The 16813-nt window shown below is 41.3% G+C and overlaps 1 protein-coding gene across 1 annotated transcript in view; it reads left to right on the top strand.

Annotated features, from left to right (window-relative positions):
- The window catches only part of LOC128064064 (uncharacterized), a 425534-nt gene that overhangs the window by 149948 nt on the left and 258773 nt on the right, over positions 1–16813 (top strand). The window contains 1 exon segment of the mRNA XM_052656874.1: positions 6854–8109. Coding sequence (XP_052512834.1) covers positions 6854–8109 — 1256 coding nt within the window.

Here is a 16813-nt window from a genome sequence, read left to right as displayed (position 1 = left end):
TCTTTCCCATTCTATTGTTTTCCTCTATTTCTTTGCACTGATCACTGAGGAAGGCTTTCTTATCTCTCCTTGCTATTCCTTGGAACTCTGCATTCAAATGGATATATCTTTCTTTTTCTCCTTTGCTTTTGGCTTCTCTTCTTTTCACAGCTATTTGTAAGGCCTCCTCAGACAGCCATTTTGCTTTTTTGCATTTCTTTTTCTTGGGGGTGGTCTTGATCATCCTGTACAATATCATTAACCTCCATCCATAGTTCATCAGGCACTCTGTCTATCAGATCCAGTCCCTTAAATCTATTTCTCACTTCCACTGTATAATCGTTAAGGATTGGATTTAGGTCATACCTAAATGGCCTAGTGGTTTTCCCTACTTTCTTCAATTTAAGTCTGAATTTGGCAATAAGGAGTTCCTGATTGGAACCACAGTGAGCTCCCAGTCTTGTTTTTGCTGACTGTATAGAGCTTCTCCATCTTTGACTGCAAAGAATATAATCCATCTGATTTCAGTGTTGACTGTCTCGTGATGTGCATGTGTAGAGTCTTCTCTTGTGTTGTTGGAGGAGGGTATTTGCTACGAACAGTGCATTCTCTTGGCAGAACTCTATTAGTCTTTGTCCTGCTTCATTCTGTACTCCAAGGCCAAATTTGCCTATCATTCCAGGTGTTTCTTGACTTCTTACTTTTGCATTCCCATCCCCTATAATGAAAAGGACATCTTTTGTGGGTGTTAACTCTAGAAGAGTCCGTGGTGGCCTGCTGCAGGATTAGGAGCACAGACTAACAGTGCATGCATGGGATCTTTTGAGGTATGTCACCATTATCTTCATTACCTCAACCATAGTTTGGCCCCAGGTAAATAGCAGGGAGGGAACGCAGCTCCACCCATCAACAGAAAATTGGATTAAAGATTTACTGAGCATGGCCCCACCCATCAGAACAAGACCCAGTTTCCCCCTCTGTCAGTCTATTCCATCAGGAAGCTTCCATAAGCCTCTTATCCTTTTCCACCAGAGAGTACACAGACTGAAAACCACAATCACAGAAAACTAACCAATCTAATCACATGGACCACAGCCTTGTCTAACTCAGTGAAACTATGAGCCAGGCTGTGCAGGGCCACCCAAGTCATGGTGGAGAGTTCTGACAAAATGTGGTCCACTGGAGGAGGGAATGGCAAACAACTTCAGTATTCCTGCCTTGAGAACCCCTTGAACAGTATGAAATGGCAAAAGGATAGGACACTGAAAGAGGAACTCCCCAGGTTGGTAGGTGCCCAATATGCTACTAGAGATCAGTGGAGAAGCAACTTCAGGAAGAATGAAGAGATAAAGCGAAAACAACACCCAGTTGTGGATGTGACTGTGATGGAAGCAAGATCCGATGCTGTAAAGAGCAATATTGCATAGGAACCTGGAATGTTAGGTCCATGAATCAAGGCAAATTGAAAGCTATCAAACAGGAGATGGTAAGAGTGAACGTCAACATTTTAGGAATCAGCAAACTAAAATGGACTGGAATGGGTGAATTTAACTCAGATGACCATTATATCTACTATTGTGGGCAAGTAGATAGAGGAAATGGTGTAGTCATCACGGTCAACAAGAGAGTCCGAAATGCAGTACTTGGATGCAATCTCAAAAATGACAGAATGATCTCTGTTCATTTCCAAGGCAAACCATTCAATATCACAGTAATCCAAGTCTATGCCCTGACTAGTAATGCTGAAGAAGCTGAAGTTGAACGGTTCTATGAAGACCTACAAGACCTTCTAGAATTAACACCCCCCAAAAGAAAATATTATTGTGTAAAAATTATATTCTTGTCTAATAGCAGCCGCTCTCCTAAATGAAAACCATGTCTCTGAATTTGACATTTCCATCATGGGTCATATTAGGAAGTGTTCCCACAGCAACACGGCATCTGTACTTTGTATTTCAGGGATGGTTGACATTCCGGGATGTGGCCATAGACTTCACTCAAGAGGAGTGGGAGTGCCTGGACCTCGGTCAGCGGGAATTGTACAGGGACGTGATGGTAGAGAACTATAGGAACCTGGCCTGCTTGGGTGAGGATGACTTCCTTCCAGAATCGCTTATCTAACCTCAGGGTTTTGGTTCCTTCATTTCTAGAATGTCTTCTGAAATTTTCTGCTCCACACATTTGTTTCAGATCTCTGCTTTCTAGGGGAAATGGGTATCTGTGAGTTTAGAAAGAAAGGCTTCATGATGGTTCGTTATGCTTGTAACCTTCTTCTGCCTTCATGTAATCTGCCTCCTTCTTCTAGGTTGGTGGTGGTTGTGTAAGTTCTGTGGTATTGAAGAGTTGTGCCTTCTCTTAGTTTCACATTTCCACTACTTACTTTTGCTTTAGTGGCACTTGACCAGAATCTCAGGACCTGACTTTTTTGTGTTAGTTAGCATTATGTAGGTACTTTCAATAAAGTATTTGGGGAAATCATTCTCTAGGCTGTATTAACATTCACCCATGCATTCTCTTCTCACATGACTACATATTGGATTGGAAACTGATGAATCTCTGGCACAACAAATATTCCTTTCTCTGATGAACAGGTCTTGTGGTCTCTAAGCCAGATTTGGTCACCTTTCTGGAGCAAATGAAGGATCTCAGGAATATAAGGAGAATGGAGACAGTAGGCATATACCCAGGTAGGTGTGAATGGATGGAGCCGATGACTCAGGTGAGAAGTCCAGTGAGAGACCTAACTGAGAAGGAAATCTAAAACAGAGTGGCTATATATATGTATGGTTGAGTCTATGAGAATCAGTGAGGAAGTCATCCTTTGTCAGGTGGTTTGGGAAGATCTGCTTCATTGGAAATGATTTTGGAGAAGTCTGGATTTATTTCTGTTGCTGTCATAGACAGCTATCTCCTGCCCCATTCTGTCTCTTTAATCATTCATGAATTCATCTCCAGTGGTTGCTTTTCTCATTCACAGTGAGAGCTAAAATTCTCCTCTTGGCCTGTGACAACCTCCATGAGTTGGCTGCTTTTTCACTTCTTGGGGATCCTAGGAAAACTGTGCACACTTCTGAGTGACTATATGATACTCCTTTTAAAGTTTGTTTCTACCTTTAAACAGAACTGTGTAAGTGGAGTCATAGACATACTGCCAAAGTCCTAGAACAGTTAGGACAGATTTTTTTTTTTCCTGATTTATAGTTTCCAATCCATTGGAAACTGCAGATATGACCTTATTCATGTCAAACTCAAGTAATGTCTTTACTGCATAAAGCAAAACCTCCCTAAAATGGGAAAATGAAAGTCTCATGGTTACTTTAAAGGTTCTCTTCTCTTTATACGAACTCATGTTAAATACCTAAGTGTATTTGTCTCAATTCCTGAATGGTAAAATACTTTAATATATTCAATTACCTCAAAGAATTTTAAAATAAATTGGCATAAGAACTTAGAACATTTTCCACATTTGTAATGGTTGTGTCAAACTGTTAAGGTTTTTTGATAATATATAGAAATACTTTTATTAAGTTCTTAGTGGAGTGAAGCTGTTTTACAAAGTTTCTCTGCTGTACAGCAAACAGTAACAATTATACATATATATAGCCACTCTGTTTTAGATTTCCTTCCCAGTTAGGTCTCCAAAGAGTACTGAGTAGAGCCCCATGTGTTTCCATCATATTTTTAAAGTCTCACTTTTTTTTTAATTTCTTAAGAACTGGTACTTTGTCAATTTATCTCGTTCGTTATGAGCTTCCCTGGACTCTGTCTTATATGTCCTCACTTGCTAGGACATTAGTTCTATGTCATATCATTTATGATTTTTAGATTCAAACATCTAATAGAACATTCTCAAATAAAAACACAGGTGATAAGAAGTGAATTAAAGAATTAGTAGGCACCTAGTACTTGTGAAAATGTTTGGTAACTCATGTACACCCATGGCGGATTTGTGTCAATGTATGGCAAAACCAATACAGTACTGTAAAGTAAAATAAAGTAAAAATTAAAATTTAAAAAAAAAGAGGACTTTAAGCAAAAAGTAATCATTTGATTACTTCTCTAGTCTTCACTTAGTTTTTATCTAAGCAGGTTTTTATGTTGCTCCTTCCTCTACAACATATTTCTTTGTCCTCTCATTTTGTCACATTTTCTGTGTTTGTGGTCTCCGTTCTGCAAGCTGCAGGATCCTGGTTCCTCTTGCTCCTGGTGTCTGTCCCCTGGTGGGTGAGGTTGGTCAGAGGTTTGCACCCTTATCCACTTGATAGACTTTTGATTGTTGTTACTGTGATCCGAGCCTGCCCTGGATATTAAGGGGAGCTTCCCCTTGGCTCTTTGGCTGTCACTGCCCTGTCTGTGGTGGGGTCTGCTCCCTGGTTTGTGGAGTAGAAGCCCCCAGATCTGTTTCTTCACCATGATTCTAATCTGTGGTGGAGGCAGGTGGGATTGGAGCACACCCACTGGGAGAGAAGTCCCTGAGGATTGCTCCTCTGGGGATGTTCACCTCGGGGAGTGTTCTGTGTGTCACGTTTCATGCCTTGTGCAAGCTCTCATGTGATCCTGGTCGGCACTGCCCTTGGCCCCACCTCAACCATGGGTATCCCAGCACATGGCCCTGCTGTCTCTCAGATGTTGTTTTCACCAGGTCACCAGCATAGATCCTCTGAAGTCAGGGCCCAGGATTGCATTCATCATGAAGCTGGACCCGCTGTGGTGCTCTGGGGGCAGCTCAGATTCCGGCCTGGCCCCACCCCCTAGTGTAGGAGCCCACAAAATCTACAGCTGCTTATGCTATACCTTCTGTGACTGGGGGAGCCCTCCTTGTCCACTCAGATGTTCTAAAGGGGCTGAGTTTACAAAGATAGCTGTGATGGTATAGAAATGAGTTTGTGCAAATTCCAGTAGAGATATCAGCTTGACTTCCTTAAACTGCCAGACCCTGGGGCTCAGCAGTGCTTCAGCCCCCTCTGTGCATGTGGATAAACTACAGCTACCTGCTCCCAAGGTTTCCCAGAGTCCACCAGTCTGCCCTGGTAATGAGGGGCGCAGAGGAAGAGGCAACAGCTGGATTCATGAGAGCACCCACCCTAATGGAGCCCTTCATAGTGCCTGGTGAGAAGAGGCCGGCACAGGGGGAGAGAGGCTCTAAACAATGGTGGGTCTTGGCTTTGGACATCATTCAACAATGGCGCTCTACTCTGTGGTGGTTCAGGTTTCCTCTCCAAGCATTTCTGTTTGCAGGGCTCCTCCCTCCCTGCCTTTCCTGCAGGTTGTCTCCTCACAGCCCACAGCAGTCCTCTGCCTGGGTCTGCTCTCCAGACCTCACATTCCAGCATCCAGCCCTTGTCTGCAGTGGTGGACACCCTCTCAGGCTGGGTGGGCAAGGCAGGGGTCTGTACCCTGTATACACGTCTCACTCTGTCCTGCTGCCACAGACTGTTGCCATGTTCTCTTCCCACAGAGGATGAGGCTCCCCTTCTGTCTCAACTGGGCTCCCCCAGTGAGGGTCTTCCCCAGATATGGAGACCTCTCCTCTCTTCAGACCCCCCCAGGGTTGCAAGCCCCATCCCACTTCCTTTCCTGTTCTTTTTCCTTCTTCTTTCTTTTGCCCTGCCTAGCTCAGCAGGAATCTTTCTTGTACTTTTAGATTTCAAAGGTCCTCTGCTAGTGTCCAGCTGGGCTCTGCGAGAACTGTTCCATTTCTGATGTATGCTTGATGCACTTGTGGAGAGAAATGAAGTCCATGTCTGCCTAATCCTCTGGCATCTTGATCCTCCCATCTCTATTTTATTTTTAAGCTAGTGAAGAGTTCATCAATTTTCTCTAAATCTTTAAGGATATTCACTGAGAATAGTAGGTAAGAAAACTGATTCTTTGGTGTCTTTCAGCTATGTCTCCTCAAGACACCCAGGATTTGATGCCAAAGAAACCAAGGGTAGAAGATTTGATCCCAAAAGCAAACCTAGGAATATATGAAAGATTTCACCTCAGAAACTTGCAATTAATGAAAGACTCAGAACATACAAAGGCATGTGAAAGACAGAGAGGATGTTTATATGGACATAAAGAAATTGAGACAGTTACAGATAATACAGACATTACTGCAGAAAGAAATGAGCTACATGAGTCAAACTGGGGGAAACACCCATTTCAGTCTTCAGCATCTGCTGAGAAGTGTAAGTTTTTCAGAAAAAATTTACATCGTTTTTTGAAACATACTTGTTCTCTGAAAGGAAATGTGGAAAATCTGGAAGGTCCTCCAGTCTCTACTGTAAATACTCATTCAAACCACTCTGAGCATAGGCTTCAATTAAACATACATTTAAATATGTCTGAAAACCAGAAATTTAAAAATGTTGGGAAAAACTCACAATGTCATCAGTTTGAGGGATCTGTGAGCAGAAAGTCATTATTCTTCCACCAACAGATATTTTCTCTCCATTCCAAGGTGTATAATGTTGATGATAATGGAAGAGATGTAATCCAACCATCAGTGTTCAATACATCCCATGATATCGTTAATACGGAAGAACTATCCATGTGTAGTAAAATGAGTCAGACCTTAAGTAAGAGCTCCAGCTGCAATAATTACACAATTATTTACGATGGAGTGAAGGTCTATTCACGCAATGAAACTGGGCATAACTTTGAACAAGACTCAAACTTTATGGAACATCAGGGAGCTCACTCTTCACACAAGGATTGTAAAAGTAATAAATGTAGGAATATCTTTTATCAAGCATCAGGTCTTCCTCTAAATAAGAGTATTCATAATGGAGAGAAAACTTACAATTGTAGTGAATATGGTAAAGTTTCTAATCAGTCTTCAAATCTTATTCAACAGCAGAGGATTCAGAATCCACAGAAACATTACAAGTGTAATAAGTGTGGGAAAGTCTTTAGTAACTCATCTAATAAAAGTAAACATAGGAAAATACATTCAGGAAGGAAACCTTTCAAGTGTACAGAATGTGCCAAAGCCTTTAATCAGAGTTCAAATCTTAGTCAGCATCGACAAATCCATACTGGCAGGAAACCTTATAAATGCAAGGAATGTGGCAAAGTGTTTATTTATTTCTCAAATCTTAGTCAACATCAACGAATTCACATTGGGGAGAAACCTTATAAATGTGCAAAGTGTGGCAAAGCCTTTAATCAAAACTCAAATCTTACTCGACACCAGCGAACTCATACTGGAGAGAAACCTTATAAATGTAAGGATTGTGGCAAAGCCTTTAGCCGGCGCTATGGTCTTACTCAACACCAGCGAATTCATACTGGAGAGCGACCTTATAAATGTGAAGCATGTGGAAAAGCCTTCAAGAAAAACTCAAATCTTACTCAACACCAGCGAATTCATACTGGAGTGAAACCTTATAAATGTAAGGATTGTGGCAAAGCCTTTAGCCAGCGCTATGGTTTTACTCAACATCAGTTAATTCATACTGGAGAGAAACTTTATAAATGTAAAGAATGTGGAAAAGCCTTTAGTCAATCCTCAACACTTACTAAACACCAGCGAATTCATACAGGAGAGAAACCTTATAAATGTAAAGAATGTGGAAATGCATTTAATAAAAAGTCAACTCTTACTAAACACCAGCGAATTCATACTGGAGAGAAGCCTTATAAATGTAACGATTGTGGCAAAGCCTTTAGCCAGCGCTATGGTTTTACTCAACATCAGTTAATTCATACTGGAGAGAAACCTTATAAATGTAAAGAATGTGGAAAAGCCTTTAGTCAATCCTCAACACTTACCAAACACCAGCGAATTCATACAAGAGAGAAACCTTATAAATGTAAAGAATGTGGAAAAACTTTTAATCAAAATTCAAATTTTACTCAACATCAGAGAATTCATACTGGAGAGAAACCTTATAAATGTAAAGATTGTGGCAAAGCCTTTAGCCAGCGCTATGGTTTTACTCAACATCAGTTAATTCATACTGGAGAGAAACCTTATAAATGTAAAGAATGTGGAAAAGCCTTTAGGGATTCCTCAACTCTTACTAAACACCAGCGAATTCATACAGGAGAGAAACCTTATAAATGTAACGATTGTGGCAAAGCCTTTAGGCACAGCAGTCATCTCGCTAGTCATCTGAGTGCACACACTGGAGAGAAACCCTAGTAATGAAATAAGTGATGGAAGAAGTTTGTCCTAAACATACATGTCAGAAATAATGAGACCATTGATATAAGAAAGATATGGAAGGATGTAAAAATGTAAAAGAAAAAAAAATGTAGAAAAATGGTTTATTGAAAACTGAAATCTAAATAAATTCCAGAAAATCCATACTAGAAAGCTTTACATCAATCCTGTTTTCCAAAGTTCCTCTTGAACGTCGACATTCTAGGAATCAGCTAACTAAAATGGACTGGAATGGGTGAATTTAACTCAGATGATCATTATATCTACTACTGTGGGCAGGAACCCCTCAGAAGAAATGGAGTAGCCATCATGGTCAACAAAAGAGTACAAAATGCACTACTTGGATGCAATCTCAAAAATGACAGAATGATCTCTGTTCCTTTCCAAGGCAAACCATTCAATATCACTGTAATCCAAGTCTATGCCCCAATCAGTAATGCTGAAGAAGCTGAAGTTGAACGGTTCTATGAAGACCTACAAGACCTTCTAGAACTAACACCCCCAAAAGATGTCCTTTTCATTATAGGGCACTGGAATGCAAAAGGAGGAAGTCAAGAAACATCTGGAGTAACAGGCAAATTTGGCCTTGGAATGCGGAATGAAGCAGGGCGAAGACTAATAGAGTTTTGCCAAGATAATGCACTGGTCATAGCAAACACCCTCTTCCAACAACACAAGAGAAGACTTTACACATGGACATCACCAGATGGTCAACACTGAATCAGATTTATTATATTCTTTGCAGCCAAGGATGGAGAAGCTCTCTACAGTCAGCAAAAACAAGATCGGGAGCTGACTGGCTCAGATCATTAACTCCTTATTGCCAAATTCAGACTTAAATTGAAGAAAGTAGGGAAAACCGCTAGACCATTCAGGTATGACCTAAATCAAATCCCTTATGATTATACAGTGGAAGTGAGAAATAGATTTAAGGGACTAGATCTGATAGACAGAGTGCCTGATGAACTATGGACTGAGGTTCATGACATTGTACAGGAGACAGGGATCAAGACCATCCCCATGGAAAAGAAATGCAAAAAGCAAAATGGCTGTCTGGGGAGGCCTTCCAAATAGCTGTGAAAAGAAGAGAAGCAAAAAGCAAAGGAGAAAAGGAAAGATATAAGCATCTGAATGCAGAGTTCCAAAGAATAGCAAGAAGAGATAAGAAAGCCTTCTTCAGTGATCAATGCAAAGAAATAGAGGAAAACAACAGAATGGGAAAGACTCGAGATCTCTTCAAGAAAATTAGAGATACCAAGGGAACATTTCATGCAAAGACGGGCTCAATAAAGGACAGAAATGGTCTGGACCTAACAGAAGCAGAAGATATTAAGAAGAGGTGGCAAGAATACACGGAAGAACTGTACAAAAAAGAACTTCACGACCTGGATAATCACGATGGTGTGATCACTCATCTAGAGCCAGACATCTTGGAATGTGAAGTCAAGTGGGCCTTAGAAAGCATCACTATGAACAAAGCTAGTGGAAGTGATGGAATTCCAGTTGAGCTATTTCAAATCCTGAAAGATGATGCTGTGAAAGTGCTACACTCAATATGCCAGCACATTTGGAAAACTCAGCAGTGGCCACAGGACTGGAAAAGGTCAGTTTTCATTCCAATCCCAAAGAAAGGCAATGCAAAGAATGCTCAAACTACTGCACAATTGCACTCATCTCACATGCTAGTAAAATAATGCTCAAAATTCTCCAAGCCAGGCTTCAGCAATACGTGAACGATGAACTTCCAGATGTTCGAGCTGGATTTAGAAAAGGCAGAGGAACCAGAGATCAAATTGCCAACATCCTCTGGATCATGGAAAAAGCAAGAGAGTTCCAGAAACACATCTATTTCTGCTTTATTGACTATGCCAAAGCCTTGGACTGTATGGATCACAATCAACTGTGGAAAATTCTTCAAGAGATGGGAATACCAGACCACCTGACCTCTTGAGAAATCTGTATGCAGGTCAGGAAGCAACAGGTAGAACTGGACATGGAACAACAGACTGGTTCCAAATAGGAAAAGGAGTGCGTCAAGGCTGTATACTGTCACCCTGCTTATTTAACTTCTATGCAGAGTACATCACAAGAAACGCTGGACTGGAAGAAACACAAGCTGGAATCAAGATTGCCGGGAGAAATACCAATAACCTCAGATATGCAGATGACACCACCCTTATGGCAGAAAGTGAAGAGGAGCTAAAAAGCCTCTTGATGAAAGTGAAAGTGGAGAGTGAAAAAGTTGGCTTAAAGCTCAACATTCAGAAAACAAAGATCATGGCATCCGGTCCCATCACTTCATGGGAAATAGATGGGGAAACAATGGAAACAGTGTCAGACTTTATTTTGGGGGGCTCCAAAATCACTGCAGATGGTGACTGCAGCCATGAAATTAAAAGATGCTTACTCCTTGGAAGAAAAGTTATGACCAACCTAGATAGCATATTCGAAAGCCAGAGACATTACTTTGCCAACTAAGATCTGTCTAGTCAAGGCTATGGTTTTTCCTGTGGTCATGTATGGATGTGAGAGTTGGACTGTGAAGAAGGCTGAGTGCCGAAGAATTGATGCTTTTGAAGTGTGGTGTTGGAGAAGACTCTTGAGAGTCCCTTGGACTGCTAGGAGATCCAGCCAGTCCATTCTGAACCCTGGGATATCTTTGGAAGAAATGATGCTAAAGCTGAAACTCCAGTACTTTGGCCACCTCATGCAAAGAATTGACTCATTGGCAAAGACTCTGATGCTGGGAGGGATTGGGGGCAGGAGGAGAAGGGGACAACAGAGGATGAGATGACTGGATGGCATCACTGACTCGATGGATGTGAATCTGAGTGAACTCCGGGAGATGGTGATAAACAGGGAGGCCTGGCGTGTCGCAATTCATGGGGTCGCAAAGAGTCAGACACGACTGAGCAACTGAAATGAACTGAACTGAACTGTAGATAGTAATCCACAGTTAAAACAAATGGCAAATTGATATGTTAGTGTGGATCACAAGATGAAAGGTTGATGTTTAGAAAGGTAAAATTATTAGTAATGTATCCTTGTTTATATTGACATGATTTGTGATTATTTGAAAATGAATGTAATTCAACTCTCTAATTACTCCATGATATACGTCATTTCTAGTGTGTATGCAAACTTACGTTTTTGATGGTTGGTACCTCAAAGATGAGAGAAGCCCTCTCTCTAAGGAGAAATCATTTATATGTATTCTCCATTAGAAGATTAAGGGCACAGTAATGTAACATGTACAGTAAACATCTAAATGGAGGTGTTTGTCATTCATGTCAAACATTCCTGTAGGTCACCATGATGTAAATGTTCAGGGAATAATTCCACATACTAAAGATGTAAATTATCAAGTTATGCTTTTAAAGGTTAATATAATGACAGTTCACTGAAATCTTGATGTGTTTTATAACATCAACAGAAATCATGAATATTTGACATATTTCAAATAACCTCTGATACCCTAAAATGTATGGGAAACCTTTCCCAGAAAATTCCTGTAATTACTGTAAGTCTTCTTTCTTAAATGATTGGCCTCCATTTTGTAACCATAGAAATCACAACTCTCAGATCATTATATCAGAGGAATGAATATCATTGTTTATGCTTGTAATCTGTCTTTTAATCAAAGTTACACAGTGGAGTATAAAAGGTTTTTATTCTGACTGTGTGTGATGTTCAGACATGTTAATCAATAAAACTGAATGGCTTCTTGTAAAGTTGGTGTGAATGAATGAAGTGTTAACCTACCACCAGCATTAACCTCTTATTAAGGTTGCAGGGAAGAGCACATAACAATAAACTCTTGTAGCACAGAGGGATGGCATCTGTAACAGTTAGTTTCCTTACTACCCTTATGCCTCAAATCATTTGATCATGTATTTCCCATCATTTATCCATTGTACTTTTTCCCCCCTCTGTAACTGCAGGGACATTGTGATGGTTCTAATAAGAAGGATCATTCAGAGTACTGTTGAGAGCTTCCCTGACTGCTCCGTGCTGTTGTTGCCTCAGCATCTGTCTGGGGAGCAGGCAGCCTGCAGGTCCTTGAGCTCACACCAGCCAGTCCTGTGAGCACCTCCACTAGGTGACCCCCTTCCTTGAGATCAGCAGTCTGGCTGAACCCCAGGGTCTACTTCACAGGCCCCCCTTCAATGACACCCTCAGAGCTCACCAGATTCCTGCTCCTCTTGGTTTGAATGGACCAATCCATGCCCAACCTGGGGAGCCCACAGCACTTCACCCAGGGTCACTTAGAAAGGCCTGAACCCCAAATGCTGGAACGTTCTCTGCCTGATTCTAGCCTTGACCTCCCTCAGAAGTTCCCACCCTTAATCTTCCCCTCCTGAGAGGTCTCAGCTGTGCTAAGTGTGAGGGTTGGAGCTCTGGGTGTCTGAATATGGGTCTTGGGGAAGAAACATCAGAATATACTGGAAACTTGGTAAAGACTCATTTCTGCACCTCAGACCTGCAGATTCATAACTTCTTGGGGTGGGGACCTGACCACCAGGCATTTATATTCACTGAAATGATTCAGAAAGAATCTTTAGCCAAGTGGTTTCCATCTGTTCCCCATCAGGATCACGTGACCAGTGTCAGGAAATGACCTCACTGATGCCCTCCCAACAGAGTTCTGTGTTGGTCCTGTGGGAGCATCAGTGTGGTTTGCAGGAAGTGCTTCAGGGGATCCTAAGGAGATGCCCAGGTTAAGGGTGTGGCTCCTGGTCCGTTTGTGAGAGCTAAGGCCCAGCTTCAGTCCGAGGAGAAGCAGCAGGGCTGGTCTAGCTGGATTTGGACCGGGGAAGTCAGCACACATCGTCTGTGTGAGCAGAGTGTTAGGAGCTCTCTATGGGGAGAGAACAATCAAGAAATAAGTCCACAGTCTGGTCTCCAGGTAAGAAGTGATTGTTCCCGAATCTCTCCTGAGACAAAGGACAGGAGAGGTGGGCCTTTTTCAGCTTTTCAAGGTCGTTTTGTCTGTAGGTGAAGTGGTTGCAGGTTAAAGAGATGTGCGGATGCCTTTGAAGGTATTTTCTCAAGACACAGGTGTGAATTTGCAACATAACATTCCCAGAGAAGACATAGCAGGAAGAAGAAGGGGAGGAAACGGCAACTTCTCAGGTAAATGTCCTGTCCTGGGTCTGGGGCTGTGTCTGCTTTTCCTCCTGAAATGCCTGGACTGAGAATCTGCAAACCTTTACTTCTCTGCTTCTAATATTTTTGCCCACGGCATTTGTTATCAACTTATTTTTTCCCTTTTTTTTTTTTTCTTATAATAGTGAAGACTGGCTCTTTAGACTACATCTCCCTTAATCCTAGTCTTTTCTGCATTGTCTGTATCCCAGCTTTCTACGGAGTATGACGAATTCTCAACATGAATTAATGACTCTCAACTGGTGAAAACATTTCCTTTGTGTGAGATCAACCCAGGGAGGCATAGGTTCTGAGAATCCTATTGGGATGTGCTTCACTCTTGGGGTCTTAGAGAAGTAGGGGAAAATTAGTGATGAATTTACCTGTAGGTGCAACTTCAGACATTTAGAAAAGGATTAAGAAAATGTCCTTATAAATAGAATTACCTCAGCAGTCCAGAATTCCACAGTAAGTCTGCGGAAAAGATGGAGAAGAAGAATGTGAGACACTCTTCTCTATATTGGCAGGAAGGACTCATGCTTAACTGTACTTTTAATACAGAGCAATGCTCCAATACAGAACATTGCAAGTTATATGTGAAGTGAAATTAGCATCAGTTCAGTTCAGTTCAGTCACTCAGTTGTGTCCGACTCTTTGCGACCCCATGAATCGCAGCACGCCAGGCCTCCCTGTCCATCACCAACTCCCAGAGTTCACTCAGATTCACGTCCATCGAGTCAGTAATGCCATCCAGCCATCTCATCCTCTGTCGTCCCCTTCTCCTCCTGCCCTCAACCCCTCCCAGCATCAGAGTCTTTTACAATAAGTCAGTTCTTCGCATGAGGTGCCCAAAGTACTGGAGTTTCAGCTTTAGCATCATTCCTTCCAAAGAAATCCCAGGGCTGATCTTCTTCAGAATGGACTGGTTGGATCTCCTTGCAGTCCAAGGGACTCTCAAGAGTCTTCTCCAACACCACAGTTCAAAAGCATCAATTCTTCGGCGCTCAGCCTTCTTCACAGTCCAACTCTCACATCCATACATGACCACAGGAAAAACCATAGCCTTGACTAGATGGACCTTAGCTGGCAAAGTAATGTCTCTGCTTTCGAATATGCTATCTAGGTTGGTCATAACTTTTCTTCCAAGGAGTAAGCATCTTTTAATTTCATGGCTGCAGTCACCATCTGCAGTGATTTTGGAGCCCAAAAAAATCAAGTCTGCCACTGTTTCCCCATCTATTTCCCATGAAGTGATGGGACCGGATGCCATGATCTTCATTTTCTGAATGTTGAGCTTTAAGCCAACTTTTCCACTCTCCACTTTCACTTTCATCAAGAGGCTTTTTAGTTCCTCTTCACTTTCTGTCGTAAGGGTGGTGTCCTCTGCATATCTGAGGTTATTGGTATTTCTCCCGGCAATCTTGATTCCAGCTTGTGTTTCTTCCAGTCCAGCGTTTCTCATGATGTACTCTGCATATAAGTTAAATAAGCAGGGTGACAGTATACAGCCTTGACGTACTCCTTTTCCTATTTGGAACCAGTCTGTTGTTCCATGTCCAGTTCTAACTGTTGCTTCCTGACCTGCATACAGATTAGCACACAACTGATCTTTTTTCAGGAGACACTCAGATCATTGCTAACATTTATCCCATTACACCTCATGCTCCATTGGTTCAGGTGGTTCTCTGAGATTCCAGCACTAAGATGTTCATACTTTTTATCTTAAATAAAAATCTTTGAAAGATTTAGTGAGGAGTGTGAATAAGCTGCCACAGTTAATGAGAAATCCATGTCTTCTTAGTTCTGTTTGCTTTGGAAAAATGAACAGTCACCTGTGTTTAGTAGGTTTCTTGAGTTTTTTGAGTTTTCATTACTTAAGCTCAGGTCTGATTGTTTCCATTTTTAATATACTCAGCACTCATGTTCAAACTACTGCACAATTGCACTCATTTCACAAGCTAGCAAAGTAATGCTCAAAATCCTTCAAGTTAGGCTTCAACAGTATGTGAACTTCTAGATGCACAACCTGGGTTTAGAAAAGGGAGTGGAACCACAGATCAAATTGCCAACACCAACTGGATCATAGAAAAAGCTAGAGAATTTCAGAAAAACATCTACTTCACTGACTACGCTGAAGCCTTTGACTGTGTAGATAACAATAAACTGTGGAATAGTCTTAAAGAGATGAGAGTATCAGATCACCCTACCTGCCCCCTTCTAAACCTGTATGGAGGTCAAGAAGCAACAATTAGAACCAGACATGGAACAACGGACTGGTTCAAAATTGGGAAAGGAGTATGTCAAGGCTGTGTATTGTCACCTTGTTTATTTAACTTATATGCAGAGTACATCATGTGAAATGCTGGGCTGGATGAAGTACAAGCTGGAATCACAATTGCAGGGAGAAATATCAGTAAACTCAGATATGCAGATATCATCACCCTTAGGGCAGAAAGCAAAGAGGAATTAAAGAGACTCTTGATGAAGGTGAAAGAAGAGAGTGAAAAAGCTGACTTAAAACTCAACATTAAAAAAACGAAGATCATGGCATCTGGTTCCATCACTTCATGGCAAATAGATGGGGAAACAATGGAAACAATGACAGACTTTATTTATTTAACACTGTGGACGGTCACTGCAGCCATAAAATTGAAACTCACCTGCTTCTTGGAAGAAAAGCAGTGACAAACCTAGACAACATATTAAATATCAGAGACATTACTTTGCCGACAAAGGTCCATATACTCAAAGCTATGGTTTTTCCATTAGTCATGTATGGATGTGAGAGCTGGACAATAAAAAAGTCTGAGCCCCAAAGAATTGATGCTTTGAACTGTGGTGTTGGAGAATACTCTTGAGAGTCCCTTGGACTGCAAGGAGATCAAACCAGTCAATCCTAAAGGAAATCAACCCTGAATATTGAATGCTGAATATTGAATATTGATGCTGAAGCTGAAGCTCCAATACTTTGGCTACCTTTTGCGAAAAGCCGACTCATTGGAAAAGACCCTGACGCTGGGAAAGATTGAAGGCAGGAGGAGAAGGGAACAGAGGATGAGCTGGCTGGATGGCATCACCATCTCAGTGAAAATGAGTTTGAGCAAAATCCGGGAGATGATGAAATACAGGGAATCCTGGCGTGCTGCAGTCCATGGAGTCGCAAAGAGTTGGACCAGACTGAGCAACTGAACAACAACATATTCCAAAAATAGAATTCTTATCACATTTTTGTATTTTCTATAATATTTACAAGAATCTTATTACTAATATATGTTCAACTCTGTTAAATCTAAAATATCGCTCAACACTAATGATAGAGATTCTCAAAAGAATAAAAGATTCAGAAGCAAGAGCTCTAATTTATACCATATCGTCATGTGTTTTTGCCCTAGCATGTTTTAAAAATACAGAGAATCAACCAGAAATAAATTATAAAATTTAAACAGGGAAATCTATTCTTGATTTTATTGACATGAATAATTCTTCTCTATCATTTTTAATATGTATATTGTTCCTAAGTAGTGTATGTATGTGTGC

Source organism: Budorcas taxicolor, chromosome 18, assembly GCF_023091745.1.
Source record: "Budorcas taxicolor isolate Tak-1 chromosome 18, Takin1.1, whole genome shotgun sequence".
NCBI lineage: Eukaryota > Metazoa > Chordata > Mammalia > Artiodactyla > Bovidae > Budorcas > Budorcas taxicolor.
Note: the sequence above shows the minus strand (reverse complement) of the source record. Positions and strands in the feature narration are given on the sequence as shown.